At 60.3% G+C, this 14,829-nt stretch overlaps 1 protein-coding gene across 4 annotated transcripts in view; it reads right to left on the bottom strand.

The window, feature by feature from the left end:
- KCNQ2 (potassium voltage-gated channel, KQT-like subfamily, member 2) overlaps window positions 1–14,829 on the bottom strand; it is a 43,638-nt gene that overhangs the window by 15,856 nt on the left and 12,953 nt on the right. For 3 of the 4 annotated variants that reach the window (XM_010836581.1, XM_010836582.1, XM_010836584.1), the window contains exons 2-10: window positions 11,721–11,811; window positions 10,625–10,751; window positions 10,160–10,335; window positions 9,250–9,375; window positions 7,469–7,579; window positions 6,834–6,929; window positions 4,144–4,238; window positions 3,065–3,094; window positions 100–168 (exon numbers count right to left, since the gene is read on the bottom strand). In XM_010836581.1, coding sequence (XP_010834883.1) covers window positions 100–168; window positions 3,065–3,094; window positions 4,144–4,238; window positions 6,834–6,929; window positions 7,469–7,579; window positions 9,250–9,375; window positions 10,160–10,335; window positions 10,625–10,751; window positions 11,721–11,811 — 921 coding nt within the window. The remainder of the gene's footprint in view (window positions 1–99; window positions 169–3,064; window positions 3,095–4,143; window positions 4,239–6,833; window positions 6,930–7,468; window positions 7,580–9,249; window positions 9,376–10,159; window positions 10,336–10,624; window positions 10,752–11,720; window positions 11,812–14,829) is intronic. The other variant, XM_010836583.1, reaches the window with a different exon arrangement.

Genomic DNA, 14,829 nt, shown 5'->3' with positions numbered 1-14,829 from the left:
GAACATCCTGAGCCATCAGGGGCCTTAGTCCAGCCTGGGCACCCCTACTGGCCCTTACGGAGCCATGGGGGATTGGAGCCGGTGGATGCTCCCGCCCACCTGAAGGTAAGTCCGGACTTGCTCTTGAGGTTCCGCAGCAGCTCCAGCTGGTTGAGGGGTGGGATCAGTCTGCAGCAAGAGGACAGGTGAGTGAGCCCCCAACCCACCAGAGCCCCAGGGAACCCCATGCCAACTCTCACCAGAGTCCACATCTCACATGGGGACACAGGCCATGACCTGTCACAGGCAGAAACAGGAGGAGTCCATGGCGGCAGCAGACCCCCGGGGAGCCCATGCCTCCACCTCTGCGGCCCAGGCACTTTCTGTATTCCTCTGGGTTCACTTTCCCTGGGCACCTCGGCCCTGGGAGTGGATGGTACCCAGGCCATCCCTAGATGGGACACCCACATGGAGCAGGTCCAGCAGGGCACCAGAAAATGGGAGGGCACCCTCCCCCTTCCCAACCACTGAACACCCCCTGGATTTGCAGCACAGTTGAAAATGCAGTCCCCAACATCCTAGGACTCCCAGACCCCTCTCTCACTGAGCCACTCTCTGCCAAAGCTGAGTAGGGCGGAGGTCCCAGGAAAGGACTGTGCTGGGCAGAGCCCACTGGGCGGCTCCTGGGCGACTGGTCTGGCCCTACTCTGAGTCCCATTTCCCAGATGGAGTCCCACCCACGAGGACAGCCACATGCCTGGCCTGCCTGCCAATCCAGCATTCAGCGCTGTGGCCACCAGCAAGGAAGCCAGAGGTGAATCAAGTCCCTCTGGGATGCCAGGAAGTGGTCTGTACACCTGGGAGGCTCCTGGGGAAGCCCACACCCCCACCTCCAGCTGCAGGAGCCTCACCCAGAGACTTGGGTCCCCATACTGTCTGGGGACACTTTTGTCCCTCCCCCCGCACCCCATTCCCCACTCCCCACCTGGTTCCTGGACACTTTCAACCCTCAGCTTCCATCTCGTCCATCAGTCACCCTGTCAGCTTCCAGGCACTGGTCTCTCCTTCCTGACTCAGCCTCCACCTGCTCTGACACCCCCACTGGCTCTGATAAGCGACCCGCTCTGTGACCCCCCACTGTCTGTGAACCCCCCCACCTGCTCTGACACCCCCACTGTCTGTGACATCCCCACTGAGTCCCAGGCCCCCAAACCCTGTTCTGAGCCTTCTTGACCCTGGGGACCCCTGACCCTCCCAGGCAACTGTATTCAAGCCTCTCCTGGGCATTCTCACTCTGTCCTACAGTACCACCATTCCCCACACACCCTGGCTCCAGCCCCTACCCACTCCCAACCCTTCCATGTGCCCCATGTCCCTGCTCCCCGGATGCCCATCCTCCTCTGACCCGCTCTAGTCCTTCTGCTCGGACTCCCCACTGTCTCCAAAACAGGAAGATCTCTGACCCCTTGCACCCGCAGCCCTGACCTGCCCCTGCCACTCAGTCTCCAACTTTGCTCTGGTCTCTCCCAACTCCTCCCTGCCCAGCCGTGCCCCTAGCACCCAAAGGAACGCCCGTCCCCCAGCCCTGCCCTGGTCATTGCCATCCCAGGGGAGCAGATGTGGCCCCCCTCTCTGTTCCCTCTGCAGCCCCAGCCCCGCCAGGCCTGGATCCTGGGAACGCTCGCCCTCCTCTTCCCCCTCCCCACTCCTCTCCAAGGCTGTCCCCTGTCCTCTTAGGTCCAGACCAAGCAAGAGGCCTGGGCAGTTCAGTCGGCTCAAGCCATGGGTACAGGAGAGCCCCAGGATGGACACTGGGGCAGAGCTGGTCTCCTCACTGCCTTGAGCACCCACCATGGCCTGGAGCAGAGACCCCGGGCAGCTGGACCCAGTCAGCCCCCACACGTGGGTCAAGGGCAGGGACACGCAGTTAGGACGCCATGCCTTGGACACAGAGCGGCAGGGGACAGAACACAGACGGGCAAGGACATGCAGGCACCACACACTCGAGGGCCACGCACACACAGTCCAGTCGTGGGGGACGAGAGTGCAGCGGGCGACAAGGGTGGGACACACAGGAGCGAGCAGTGTTAGTCTAGGGGTCAGCTTGCTGCGGAGGACACCACCAGTCCCCAGGCCCGGGGCTGGGCAGGGGTGTCTCCCCGGACATCGGTGGATGTGGTGCTGCTGGAGTAGGTGAACCAAGGGGCTGCTGGTCTGGGAGGAGCCTGTCAGGGTCTGAAGCAGGGTCCCCCCACCTGGAGCCCCAGGAACCCGGGTCAGCAGCCAGGAAGGATACTGGTCCCTCACCACCCCGCCTCTGGGGGAGGGGTCAGGCCCTCCTGCCTGCGGACCCTGGCCCTGCCTGGCCCCCTCTTCCCTTCTGGGAGCAGAGGATTAATTCTGACAGGTTCCCACAGAGGGCACCAAGGGAGGATGAGAGATCCCTGCTCTGCAGGGCGGAGTACGGTGCCACCACTCTGAGGGGAAAGGCAGGGCCTACAAAGGGCACAGGGGACCCTTCCTGGAGCAGCTTGGCACCCTGGTCTAGACAGGGGACCCCAGGAAGTGAGCTGTCTGGTGCAGACATGGTCAGTGGGGCTACATGGATGGGCCACAGAACCCTCTGTCCGCGGCCTCGAGTCTCACTCTCACTGCAGTGGGAAGACTTGGGGCTGGGGGAGTGGATGCAGAGAGAGAGAGAGACCCCAAGCCCAGAGCAGTCTGCCAGGACTGGGGGCTAACTGGGAGTGCCCCAAACTGGGACAGCCAATACTCCGTCTCCACTACCTCTGCACTGGGCATAAGTGGGGCCCCGGGGGCAGGGTGGAGGCGCAGGGGCAAGACCCCAGCCACTGAGACAGGCAGGAAGCAGAACAAGGGACAGAAAACACCTGGACAGACAGTTCCAGCACAAGAAAGCAGCTTGGGGGCGGGGGGCAGTCAGGAGAGGGGACCAGGGGAGCGAGGAGGGGGCATGTGGCTCCAAGTAGGGGCCACAGGCTGGGCAGGGCTGGCTCAGGGGGCCCCGGGACAGTCCCCAACAGAACAGAATCACACTACACACTTTCCGCCCATGCAGTCCTACCTGGAGGCCCCGTAGGTTTGAGTTTGCGAGCTTTCAAGTGTTTTTCACACACACACAAAGGGAAAGGAACAGAAGATTGTAAAAGAACGGGAGAAGAAAAAGGAAATGAAAAAAATAGTCGAGGAAAGTGGGGGAAACAACAGAACAAAGAAAATTAGCACGAGGGTCGGTCCTGCCTTGAGGACTGGGAACACAGGGCCTGGGGTAAGAGCGAGTGCCCTTGGGCCCCCGGCACCCCAAGACTGAGTGTCCCTGGGAGTGATGCTGGGTCAAATGCTGGAGAGGGGAGTGGGCAGCACTGTCTCCCAGGTGACAGATCCTGGGAGAGGCAGGTGGGGACCTGCAGGAGGACTCTGCCCCGGTGAGGGCTCCATTGGGTGGACATTCAGGGGCAGGTAAGGGGACTCTTCTGGCTGAAAGGACCCAGAGTTCAGCGTTCACCGGAGGGCATCTGACCTTCATGGACTCTGGCCAGGCCCCACCCTTCTCACCTCGGACCTCATTCTGAGCCCGGGCCTGGCACCAACACACCCCAGGGGCAGAGCCTGGAAAGGTGCCCACTGTCCATGTGGCCCCCAGGGGGGCTCCCCAGGACCCTCTGTCCCCCGCAGGGATCGTGGGGGTGTCTGCACCTTGTCCTGTTGGGGCCTCTCTGTGGTCCGGGGGTCTCTCCTTCCTCAACAGAGACCCTGGCCCTCACTAGGGGTCAGAGGGTCAAGGTTATCCTTTTGCTTCTAAACACAGGGCCCCCCACCAGCGGGGCTGCACCCGGCTGCCGTCCGTGGAAGCAGCCACATTTACCTCCGTGAGCTCAGGGGGCCGTGTCCACCAGACTCACACACTACACCCCTGACAGCAAGGACACTAAGCAGGGGGCGGAATGAAGGTGAAAAATAAAAAGCCGCAAACTATAAAACAGAGAACAAAGTTAATAAAATAAATCACACACGACTCGTTTCTGAAAAGTACATGTTTTAAAGAAAAAGAAACAAAAAGCAAACAAAATGATGAGCAACTGAAAACGGGGATTAAGGACAAATGGGGGGCACACCCAGGCAGCGTGGGGGGCGCAGAGGTACCTGTACATGGGGACGGTCACCGTGCGCTCGTAGTACTGCCACGTGGAGTGCAGGTCCGTGCGCGACAAGTTGGTGGCATAGAACCTCCAGGCGGACTGTAGAGAGGAGGGGGGTCAGGCGCCACTAGGGGCCCTCCCGCCTCTCCCGGGGCCTCGCTCCCACGCATCCCTGTGCACTGGCCTCTGGACAGCAGCCCAGTGTCGCTCCCATCCCCATGGGCCACAGTCACCTCTGCAGAGTAGAGCTGGGAGCGGGGACCCAGCAGTGAGTCCGCACGGAACTCCAGTTCTTTCCCTTCCATCTGTCCCACCTAATGCCTGGCAGCCATCACTCGGCATCATGGTCACCTTCCTGCCCTCCCCGGGGGACAGGAGGTGAGGGCCAGAGCCAAGGACATGGGCCGCATCCTCCACTGTAAGGCTGAACCCCTGCAGGGCCTGGCCTTTACACCAGCCTTGGCCAGGCCTGGCCTCTGCTCCCAACTCTCGTTAATCAGAGTAAAATACACGTAACGTAAAATTCACCCTCTTAAAGGGCACAGTTGATTGGCGCTAAGCTCGTTCCTGATGCTGTGCAAATGTCCCCTTGACAAACACCACACTTTCACCACCTCAAGACCAAGGGCCCCCAACCCACCAGCATGACTCCCCACTCCCTCCACCCCTGGCCTGCCATCCCTGATCTGCGTCAGTCTCTGCGGTTCCCCACTCTGGACACTTCCTAGCAATAGAATTTCAGTGGCAGGCCTCCTGGGCCTGGCTCCCTCCGTTTAGCACGTTCCCAAGGCCTGTCCCTGGTGGAGCCCATGTCCAAGCCTTGTTCTTTTTGAGGCCAGACATATTCAAGCATGGGGCTTCCCAGGGGGCTCAGTGGTAAAGAATCTGCTGCAATGCAGGAGATGCAGGTGCAATCCCTAGGAAGATCCCCTGGAGAAGGAGATGGCAACCCACTCCAGTATTGTTGTCTGGGAAACCACATGGACAGAGGAGCCTGATGGGCTACAGCCCATAGGGTTACAAAGAGTCAGACACAACTGAGTGACTGAACAACAAGATTCGAGCCTGTGGACGGACCACACCTTCTGCACCCTTTCACTGGCTGAGGCAGTGTTTCAACCTTTGGCTCCTGTGAATGGTGCCATTGTGAACACCTGCGTGAAGGACTGTGGCTAAACACCTGTTTCCAGTTCTGTTGGGTGTTCACCTAAGAGTGGGATTGCTGGGTCGTGTGACAGGTTTAACCTTTGGAGGAGCCACTAAACTGTCTTCTACAGCAGCCACACCATTTCACACCCACTCCCACAGCGACGTATGAGGGTTCTGACTTCACATCCTCATCAACACTTTTTTTAAATTGTGACCCATCCTGGTGGACATGAAGGACTTTTGCTTTGCATTTCCCCCATGAAGAACGACACTGAACATCTTTTCACGTTCTTATAGGCCATCTGGTATATCTTCTCCAGAGAGATGTCTACTTAAATCCTTTGCCCATTTCTTAGTTGGGTCGTTTGTTTGCCATTGAGCTGCGAGTCCTTCATGTATTCTGGATACCAGATCTCCATCAGATATCTGATGTGCAAATATTTTCTCCCATCCTGTGGGTTATCTTTTCACTCTCTAAGGAGACAGTTCAAATAGTGCCCTTGGACGCATAGAAGTTTTCCTTTCATTTCTTATGCTTTTGGTGTCATATCTAAGAAACCAGTCTCAGAGGCTGACTTCCTACCGCATGAAGTCAGGTGAAGTAAGCACTTACCGTCTTCTCCAGTCACTTCTGAGCCTGCGTTCAGCGCTGGGCATGTGTGGCCTCATGGAGCCCCCAGTGTGTGGAGGTCCTTCCCCAATTCCTCCCCATCTCCTGCCCTCCCCCAATAATTCGGAGCTTCTCAGAGAGGAGGGGGCTGCGGGGAAGTGCTGTCTGTTCAGGCCGCACTCTTTCCCTAACCTTGCAACCACTGGCAGTGCTGTGACTTTGGTGTCAATAGTGGGTGGGACTATTGTCAATGGGGGGGCGGGGGGGCATTTTTGTTCTTCTTTACACTCTTTTGCATTTAAAAGAAGCAGTCATTTGAAGTTCTCACAGTGAAAGACAGGTATACATATACACACAAAAGTAGGCTGCAACCTGGGAAAGAAAACATCTTTAAAAAAACAAGCCAAGCCATGTGAGGGACCAGGCCAGTGTTCAGCCTGTAGTAAAGGCCAGTCAATGCCAAAAGTCCACTGGATCCCTGGTCCTTGGGAAGGGCTGCAGGAACCTCAGCCTCTCAGGCAGCCTGTGCCCGGCCCGAACTTTCAGGATAGCTCAGGAAGCACCGCTGGATACTGCATGGCCACTGTGACCCCAGTGATGGGGTGGGTGGTGCAGGCTGGGCAGCACAGACATGGCTCTGCCACCTACCTGCATGGGGGTCACTGAACCCCGATCCCACAAGTGCAAGGCAGCGTCGGTGCTATGAGAGGACAGCTCGGGAGCACCGGTGACAGCCTGGCCCAGGGCCTATAGACTGCTGGCCCTGATGTGCCATAGGAGCTGGGCCTCTGCAAACATCTAAGCGGTTCTCAGCACAGACTTGAATTCCCCAACAGGAGACAAATACCCAGTGGGGCTTCGCTCCAACACCGCGGGCCCAGGCCAGGGGTCCCATGGGTCCGTGTGGGGCCCACACGGGGGCTATCTGGACGCACCTGGATCAGACCTGCTGCGGGGTTCCGCCTCTTCTCAAAGTGCTTCTGACGGTGCTGCTCTTGAACTTTCAGGGCAAAGCCAGACCCCAAAATGCCCTGCAAGTCACTGGGGTCAGACAGCACCCAGGGACCAGAGCCCCCCCCACCTTGCCTGCACACTCCGGGCTCCGCCTTCTCGCCCCCACCCCCAGCCCCTAGTCACCAGGAGACAGACTGGGGGGCTTCATCCTCACAGGAGCTTGGCAGGGCCCACTCTGAACACACCTGGGCACAAAGGTTGCCGTCCTCCCATTCTGTCTACACTACAATGAGCCGGGGGTGAGGCCCAGGGTCTCAGAGAAGACCACCCAGACAGCAGCACCACCAGCTCCCCCATGTCCTGCACAGCTGCAGTTGGAGGGCTAACAGAGCCCCCATGCCTTCTGCAGGAGACCCGCCAGAGACGTGTCATCCACAGCACCGCTCCTGGCCACAGGGACCCAACTGGTCAATCCCAGGGCTAGGAGGCGCTGATGGGGACCCACAGATGCAGTGAGAGGGGAGCCCTGCCCTGCCCCATGTGACCCCAAGGAGAGAAGTGGTCACTGAGGAGGCCAGACTCTGTCCCCCGCAAAGGCAGGAAGGGCAGGACTCACAGCAGGAAGAGCGAAGAAGGAGACACCGATGAGGGTGAAGGTCGCTGCCAGGAGCCTCCCATTCCAGGTCTGAGGGTACTTGTCCCCGTAGCCAATGGTTGTCAGGGTGATCTGTGAACAGAGAGCCTACACTCAGGCAGACCTGGCAGGAGCCAGGGCCCTCTCTGAGGCCTCAGGGCAGCTGGACAGACCCATGCCCCATGCTGCCTACATGGGGCCCGTGAGGCAGGGGCGCCACCAGCCACCCTTCCCCGCTCAAGAACCAAAAATGAAACTCTCCAACAGGGCGTGGGGTGGGGGGGCGGGGTGTTCGGCCTCCACTCTCATTTTACACCTGAATTGGGCAGGACAGGTTCACCCAGGAGGGCTGAGCTCCAGCCGGACAGGCAGCCGGGAGGCTCCGACAAAGCCGGAGCCTGACAGGTGATAGGGCCAAGGGACCCTCTGAGGATGCTCAGGGGTCATCTGGGGGCCTTTGGAGGGGGGCCTTGTGAGCTGAGGCCAGAGAGGGAGGGGCCCAGCTGCCAGGAGGGGCATGGAATTGGGGCACCTCCACACACATGGTCTCACGAACTTCTCCCTCAGAAGGTCATGCAGTCCCAAAACAAGGGCAGACTTGGGGACGTGGGGGGATTGCTAAGGCTTCGGCCCTCGGGGCCAGCATTTAAGGCCAGTGTTAACGGCCAGCATTCGGGAGGCCAGCTTGACAGCAAGGTGGTGGGGGGACTCCCCCAGTGCCCATGAGGCCCCTCCAAGGACCACCGGCCCACAGAGCAGAACAAGGGGATCTCAGGTGGAACGGTTCCCAAGAATGATGGGGCGGAGCCAATCTCATCCCATCACAGAGCAGAGTGAAACTTTAAAGTCTGCAGTTCACAGAGAAGGGACTTCCCTGGAGGTCTCTTGGTCAAGACTCAGCAATAAAAGTGCCGAGGGCCCAAGTTCAGTCTCTGGTCGGGAACTAAGACCCCCACACGCCAAGAAACATGGCCGAAAATGAAACACTAAAATAAAAATAAAGTTCACAGAGGAAACCCCCTGTGTAGGTGGGGAATACCCAGAAGGGGTTGCCCGTCTGAGTGTCCAGCACCCCCAGAAGAGCTCACAAAGGAGGGGCACTCCGGCCCCCACCTGGAGGCGTCCATGGAAACAGACAAGGAGGAGGTCCTGGCTCGAGCAATCGGGGTCAAGGTCTGCAGGGCCCTTTGGAGGGTGGCCCAGGAAGCCTTTTCTCAGAAGAGGCCATTGCACCAGGTGACAGGAGAGGGGCCCTCAAGGGGCCCAGGAGGTAGGTGGCCATGAGCACGGGCCAAAAGTTTACCAGCTCTGGACGGAGTCCCCCTCGTCAGGAGCAGCCTGGGAGGTTGAGTCAGGGGGGTCTAGCTCCCCTTTTCAAACTCTGCTCCATCAACATGACAGGCAGCACCGCCCCTCCCCCTCCATCACAGAGATCACACAGGTTGGTCAGCGGAGAAGGAACCGGCCATGGCTGGGTACAGGCTCCGAGGGCCAGGCTTCTTGCCACCCCACATAGACCAGTGCATCCCCCACCACGGCCCATCTGGGACGCCACCTCCACATGGCATTCTGGTCAGAAGCAGCCAGCCGATGGCCCCAGAAAGATGTCTCCAGCCAGGTTAGGCAGGATAACTGGGGCACACCGTGGGGAGGAGTGGGGGGATCTCAGACCATGGGCAGGAGGGACCCCAAGGCAGGCCACGCCCGGCGAGCACGTCCTTGGTGAAGGTCCCTCTCCTTGGCCCCAGAGGCCAGACACTCACCAGGCCCCACCAGAGTGCGTCCGCGTAGGTATCAAAGTGATCGTTCTCCCCCTTCTCTGCCAAGTACACCAGAAATGAGGCCAGGATGAGGCAGAGGAAGCCGATGTACCAAGCAGTGACCAACTCCTGAAAGAGATGGCCACGTCACAGCGGCCAAATTGGCGCCCAGCCCAACCTGCCCAGGAGCACAGGGCCCCATCTGGCTGGACGTTCGCTGAGCTCTGGGTCCCCTGGGCTTCCGGGGCAGGTACGCCTCCCGAGAGCCGGCTGCAGAGTCCCTGGGAGCCCCAAGCCTGGGCAGACAGGAGAGGCAGCTGGTTTTCCAGCCCCAGCCCCAGCCCTGGGTGGTCCCACACCTGTGTACCTCACCCCTAGAGGATGGCAGGCAGGGATGGCCCAGAGCCGCATCCACCCAGGAAAGGAGTGGTCCTGAATGGCTGTTAGGCAGGCAGGCTGGAGAATGTTCCCTGAGGCTGAGGGACACTTCCACTTTGTCTTGTTAACCAAGGCCCAGCCTCGGGGCCTCAGACAAGAAGGACAGTGGGGAGGAGGCTGGGGGCCAATAAGCCCACCCACCAGCAGGATGGCCTCTCCGCACAGCCTGGCAGGGTGGGATCTGGGCTTGTGGAACTCCTGGGAACACAGGGTGGGGATTGGGAAGGACCTGGGACTGCAGCCACCTCGCAGGTCCCACAGCCCGTGGCCACCACGAGCCTCAGTCTAATGCGCAGGTGACTGGGGGATGGGCACTAATCTAGTACACCCAACACCATGGAGCCAGCCGGTTCTGGGCCTGGCAGAAAAGCTGGGGAGACGAGGTCAAGGGTCAAGTCATGGGAAGACACCCAGAGGAAAAGAGAGGCTGTGTCATGCCCGGCCAGCCCTCCCCACCCTGGCCTGGCACCCTCACCTTGCTGTGCGCATAGACCACGGAGCCCAGCAGCTTCCAGGTGCCGCCCCGCCGGTCCATTCGGATCATGCGCAGGATCTGCAGGAAGCGCAGGCTCCGGAGCGCCGATGTGGCGAACACATTGCCCTGGGAACCGGCAGCCAGCACCGCGATGGACGCGATGAGCACCATGATGTCTGCGGGAGACGGCGGAGCTGGGGGGCGGGCCCTCTGCTGCAGAAGGGCGGCCCCCACCAGGGCTCCGGAAGGATGGACAGATGAACGCACACAAAGTACCAGCATGGTGTGGTTCCGCAGTCCACCCAGCCCAACCCGTCCCTAGGCACGGCCACCCGGCACCTCATTGCCCTGCACTCAGGCCGCATCAACCACGGGCTCTGCTGCCAAGAGGGCAGGTGGGAAGAAACTTTCAGAAAAAGCTGGTCCTGCATTTGTGCCTGCCCACCTATCCCCACGGGGCCTCACCAATCACACAGAAGGGCTTCCGGGCAAACTTGAGCCGCCCTCTCCAGCCGCGGTACCGACAACAGCAACCCGCAGCCCAGATCCGCACGAAGTACTCCACACCGAACACCACGATGGTCACGATTTCCTGCGGGTGACGCTGCAGCTGAGCCACTACACTGGATGGGGGGCTGTCCTGTGTAACTGGTGTGGGGCCCCCGTCCTGTGTTGCTGGTGTGGGGCCCCGTTCTGTGTAGCCGGTATCAGTGCGGGTCCCTGTCCTGCGTAGCCAGTGTGGGGTCCCCATCCTGCGTCGCTGGTGTAGGGCCCTGTTCTGTGTAGCCAGTATGAGTGTGGGGTCCCCGTCCTGTGTAGCCAGTGTGGGGTCCCTGTCCTGTGTAGCCAGTGTGGGGCCCCCATCCTGTGTAGCTGGTGTGGGGTCCCATCCTGTGTAGCTGACGTGCATTCAGGACACAGAGGGTACAGCTGATGGAGGGTCTCAGGTAATTGTCAAGTTGGGGGTGCTCCCAGGCCTGGGGCAGCCCCAGGACACAGGGCAGGGGGGAGGAGGACTCCCCAGAGGTGCATCTGGATGCAGGATCAGCCTCCCTGCAGCCCTGCCTCCCATCACTAACAGCAACATACAAATTACCCTGCAGTTGCCATGGCGCCCACCCCTACCCATCACAGGAGTGCTGTGAGCTTCACAACCCCCACCCCACACCCACATCTGCAGGGAAACACCCCACACTCCGAGGTGGAGGGGGCCACCCAAGCCCGCAGGCTCCAGTGAGAACGGAAGGTGGGAAAGGGCAAAGGGACAGCGGAGGCGGGGGCTGTCAGGTGCTGTGATGACACAGGGTGGGGGGCAGGCCGGGAACAGGGTGCTGGGGTGTTGTGGGGAGGGGCCAGTGGAGGCTGAGGAAGCTGCAATATCACCGTCAGGAGGGGAGGCTGGGAGGAACCGAAGGGCTACCAAGAAGAACAATGGGTGCCATGAGGGTGGGGGTCCCTGCCAGTGGGGGACCTGGAGGGTCAGACCAACAGGATCAAGGACAGGCTGCCGCCCGCGACCTCAAGTGCCATCAAGCCCTCCGTGCCATCCTGCAGGACCCACCAGGATGTAGAGCGCGCCCTCAGAGCTCTTCTCGTACTCCTTGATGGTGGAGAACACGGACAGCACAAGGCAGGAGAAGACCAGCAGGAACCTAGGGACCGAGCAGAGGGCAGTCAGCCAGGCCGGGCGCCCAGAGCAGGGGACACCCCCCAGGGCTCCATGGCGATGACCAGCCTCATCTGCTCTCCAGGACACCCACCACGTGTCCCTTGTCTGTCTGCTCCCAAAGCTCTCAGAGCAAACAAGGGGCACTGCCTCCTGGGTCACTGGGCAAATGAGAACTGAGCAAATGCCACAGTCTACCCTCAAGCAAGGCACCCAGGCATGGTCCCCCATCCCTGTCTACAACTGTCCTTGCCAGGCTCACAGGCAAACACTTCCTGTCCCCTAGTTCACACCGGCTTCACCCATGCCGTCCAGCATCCTTGACCACCAGAACATGCCTGCAGGCAGTGTTGGGAGTGGGCACAGAGAACTAGTCAATTTCCAGAACCAGGAACCGCTGGGCAGTAGGCGTCCAGCCAAAGGGGACAGGGTGGGGCTGAGATCCCAGGGAGCAGAGCCCCTGAGGGCTGCTGATGGGGGTCTAGGGCTCCTGAGGTGCTCTCCCACTTTACCACCACCTGGGAAACCCCAGGCATCCAGCTCCACCGTCCCTGGGCATCGAGACCACTGGCTTCTTTGGTGGCAGAGGTGGGGTGGGGAATGAGACCCTCAGAGCCAACGCCACATAGTCCAAACCCAGCCTGGCCACGGCGACAGTGATGTGGGCCCGGCCTGCCCAGTCTGGCCAGAATCACCGAGGGGGTGCTCAGCGCCAAGGCCTACTGAGCCTCAGTCAGATCCAGGGGTACCTCCGGTGGTCCTGCCCACATGCCCGGAAGAGGCCTGGCAACAAGGCCCAGAGAGACACAGGCCACCCCGCTTACAGGGCTGACCCAGCCCCTCCTCGGAGCATGGCCTCCTGAAGACAGCTCCATCATCGCCCCTGGCCCCATCCGTGTCCCTGGCTCCATCATCACCCCCGGCTCTATCTGAAGGCCGCTGGCACAGACAAAAGGCATGCGGGGAAACGGTCACATTTCAAAACCGCAATTAATTTCCTTTGTTCATTAGCCAATTTATTCAATTAGCTGAGCCCAGGGACAAAAATGTCCACATGTCTCATGTGCCTTATATCCATAAATCTCTGCCCACAGTATCCTCCCCTCAACTCTGCTGTTGAGAAGGAACCCACATGCCCAGAGAGGGTCTGCCAGGGTTGGAGGAGATCCCAGGGCAGTGGGTCAGGATGCCAAGGCCTGTGTGGTGGGAGAGACTGAGGTTGGTCGCCCACTTCAGAAGGGGCACTGGGACCCAGCTCAGCTCAGTACCGGGACTTGGGAGCTGGGGGGACACACGACCCGGTGGGCTTCCCTGGGGAGGTGTCCATCACACTGCAGGGTGAAGAGCTGGTGGGGCCAACAGAGAAGGGAAGGTGTTCCTGACAGAGGGAAGAGTAAGTGGAGTGGCCCTGGAGTGGGTAAGGGGTAGACAGTGAGTCCGGGACCCAGCAGAGGGTGAGTCTGACCAGACTAGAGATCAGGGTGTCCAGGGTGCCTGACATCATTCTTGTCTGCTGGGGAGGCAGGGCCCAGTGCCATACCCACAAATGCCAGCTCCTTGTGCTGCATAAGAACACTCCTCTAGAGAACAAAGAAAAGGCCAGGACTCTGGGTGACCAGGCCCTCTCTGCCTGGCTTCCTCGAGGTGGCTCTGCCAGCATCTCAGAACATTCCAGAATGTCCCACTCTTCCTAGCAGACAGAGGCCAGGCTGTCAGGAGCCCCACCAGCAGCTCAGGAGACAAACCTGCAGCCCAAGGTGGGAACCTCACAGCGTTCCTCCCCTCTCCCCCAGAAAGTGCCGGCCACACTCCCAGTTTTGTTTCTGATGTTTTGGGACAGATGGCCACAGATGGCACCACCAGGGGGTGCAGGGGAGGCAGCGGGACGGACGCTTGGAAAAAGGCTGGCACGCCCACTCGGCAACGAGGAGGAAGCAGAGGAGGGTAGCAGATGCCCCCAGGGAGCAAGCACCCCTTACTCTGTGCTGCCAGGTCCAGGTGAGGCCCCCACAGATCCAGAGGGACACCTCCAAAGTGCAGTGGTGCCCCCACAGTCCTTGGCCACTCGCAGGCAGCTGGCTGATGGAAGTCACTTACTCCAGGCCTCTCCCGTCTGCCGGGCACCTCAGTGACTGGTGGCCATCCCTACCCAGCACCCAGCTGCAGCCTGGCACCTGAGACTTCCATCGCCCATGCCCATCTATAGACAGGGAGGCAGAGGCCCCACAAGCCCAGGAGGGGGTTCTGCCTCTGGCCTCCTGGCTTCAGACACTGCATCCTTGGTGACAAGGGGCACTTCAATGGGGCCTGGCCCCCCACTGGAGCTGGTCGGGGTGGGAGGCTAGCTCAGACGCAGGTGCTGCCCTCCCACAGGACAACACGGGTGACCACCCCTAGCCCTGTGGCCATTGCAAGGTGCCCACTGCAGTTATGCTGGGGTCTTGGGCACTGAGGCATCCTGGAGATGCTGGGGAATCTGAGCCAGGCAGAGCCTCTCTTGCCTTCATGACCTGGGTTCTGGCCTCCGGCAGACTCCTCGGAGCTGGCAGCTGTGTCTCAGAAGAACTCCCTCTGCCCCGCTGCTCCTCAAGAGAGGAGTTGCAGAGGTGCGGGGCAGACACTGCCAACAACGCTGGGGCCCTGGGAGGCCAGCTGTGTGCTGGGCACTGACCCTCAGGCCCCAGAGTCTGTTTCCTCCCAGACAGACCGGTGAGCGGGTCCACCCCACCCCACGCACGCTGGGAGACCAGCCTCTCTGCTGCAAGGTTCAGCTTAATGCCCAGTACCATCCTGCACCTCTCCTTGCCACCTGACCAAGGCCCCAGACCCTGGGGGAGGGGAGTCTTCACGCCCTCCAGCCCAGGAACTATCCAGGCTGCAGGGAAAGAAAGGAGCGGTGGCAGGAGGTATCCACAAAGGCAGTACGTGGTGGCTAATTATGATAATGAATTCAATGTCAGGATGCTTCTCCTTGGCAGCAGTTGCCATGGAGACAAGCATCTCG

The sequence above is a fragment of the Bison bison genome, unplaced genomic scaffold, assembly GCF_000754665.1.
Source record: "Bison bison bison isolate TAMUID 2011002044 unplaced genomic scaffold, Bison_UMD1.0 scf7180017864063, whole genome shotgun sequence".
NCBI lineage: Eukaryota > Metazoa > Chordata > Mammalia > Artiodactyla > Bovidae > Bison > Bison bison.
This window is presented reverse-complemented; position numbering and strand designations above follow the sequence as displayed.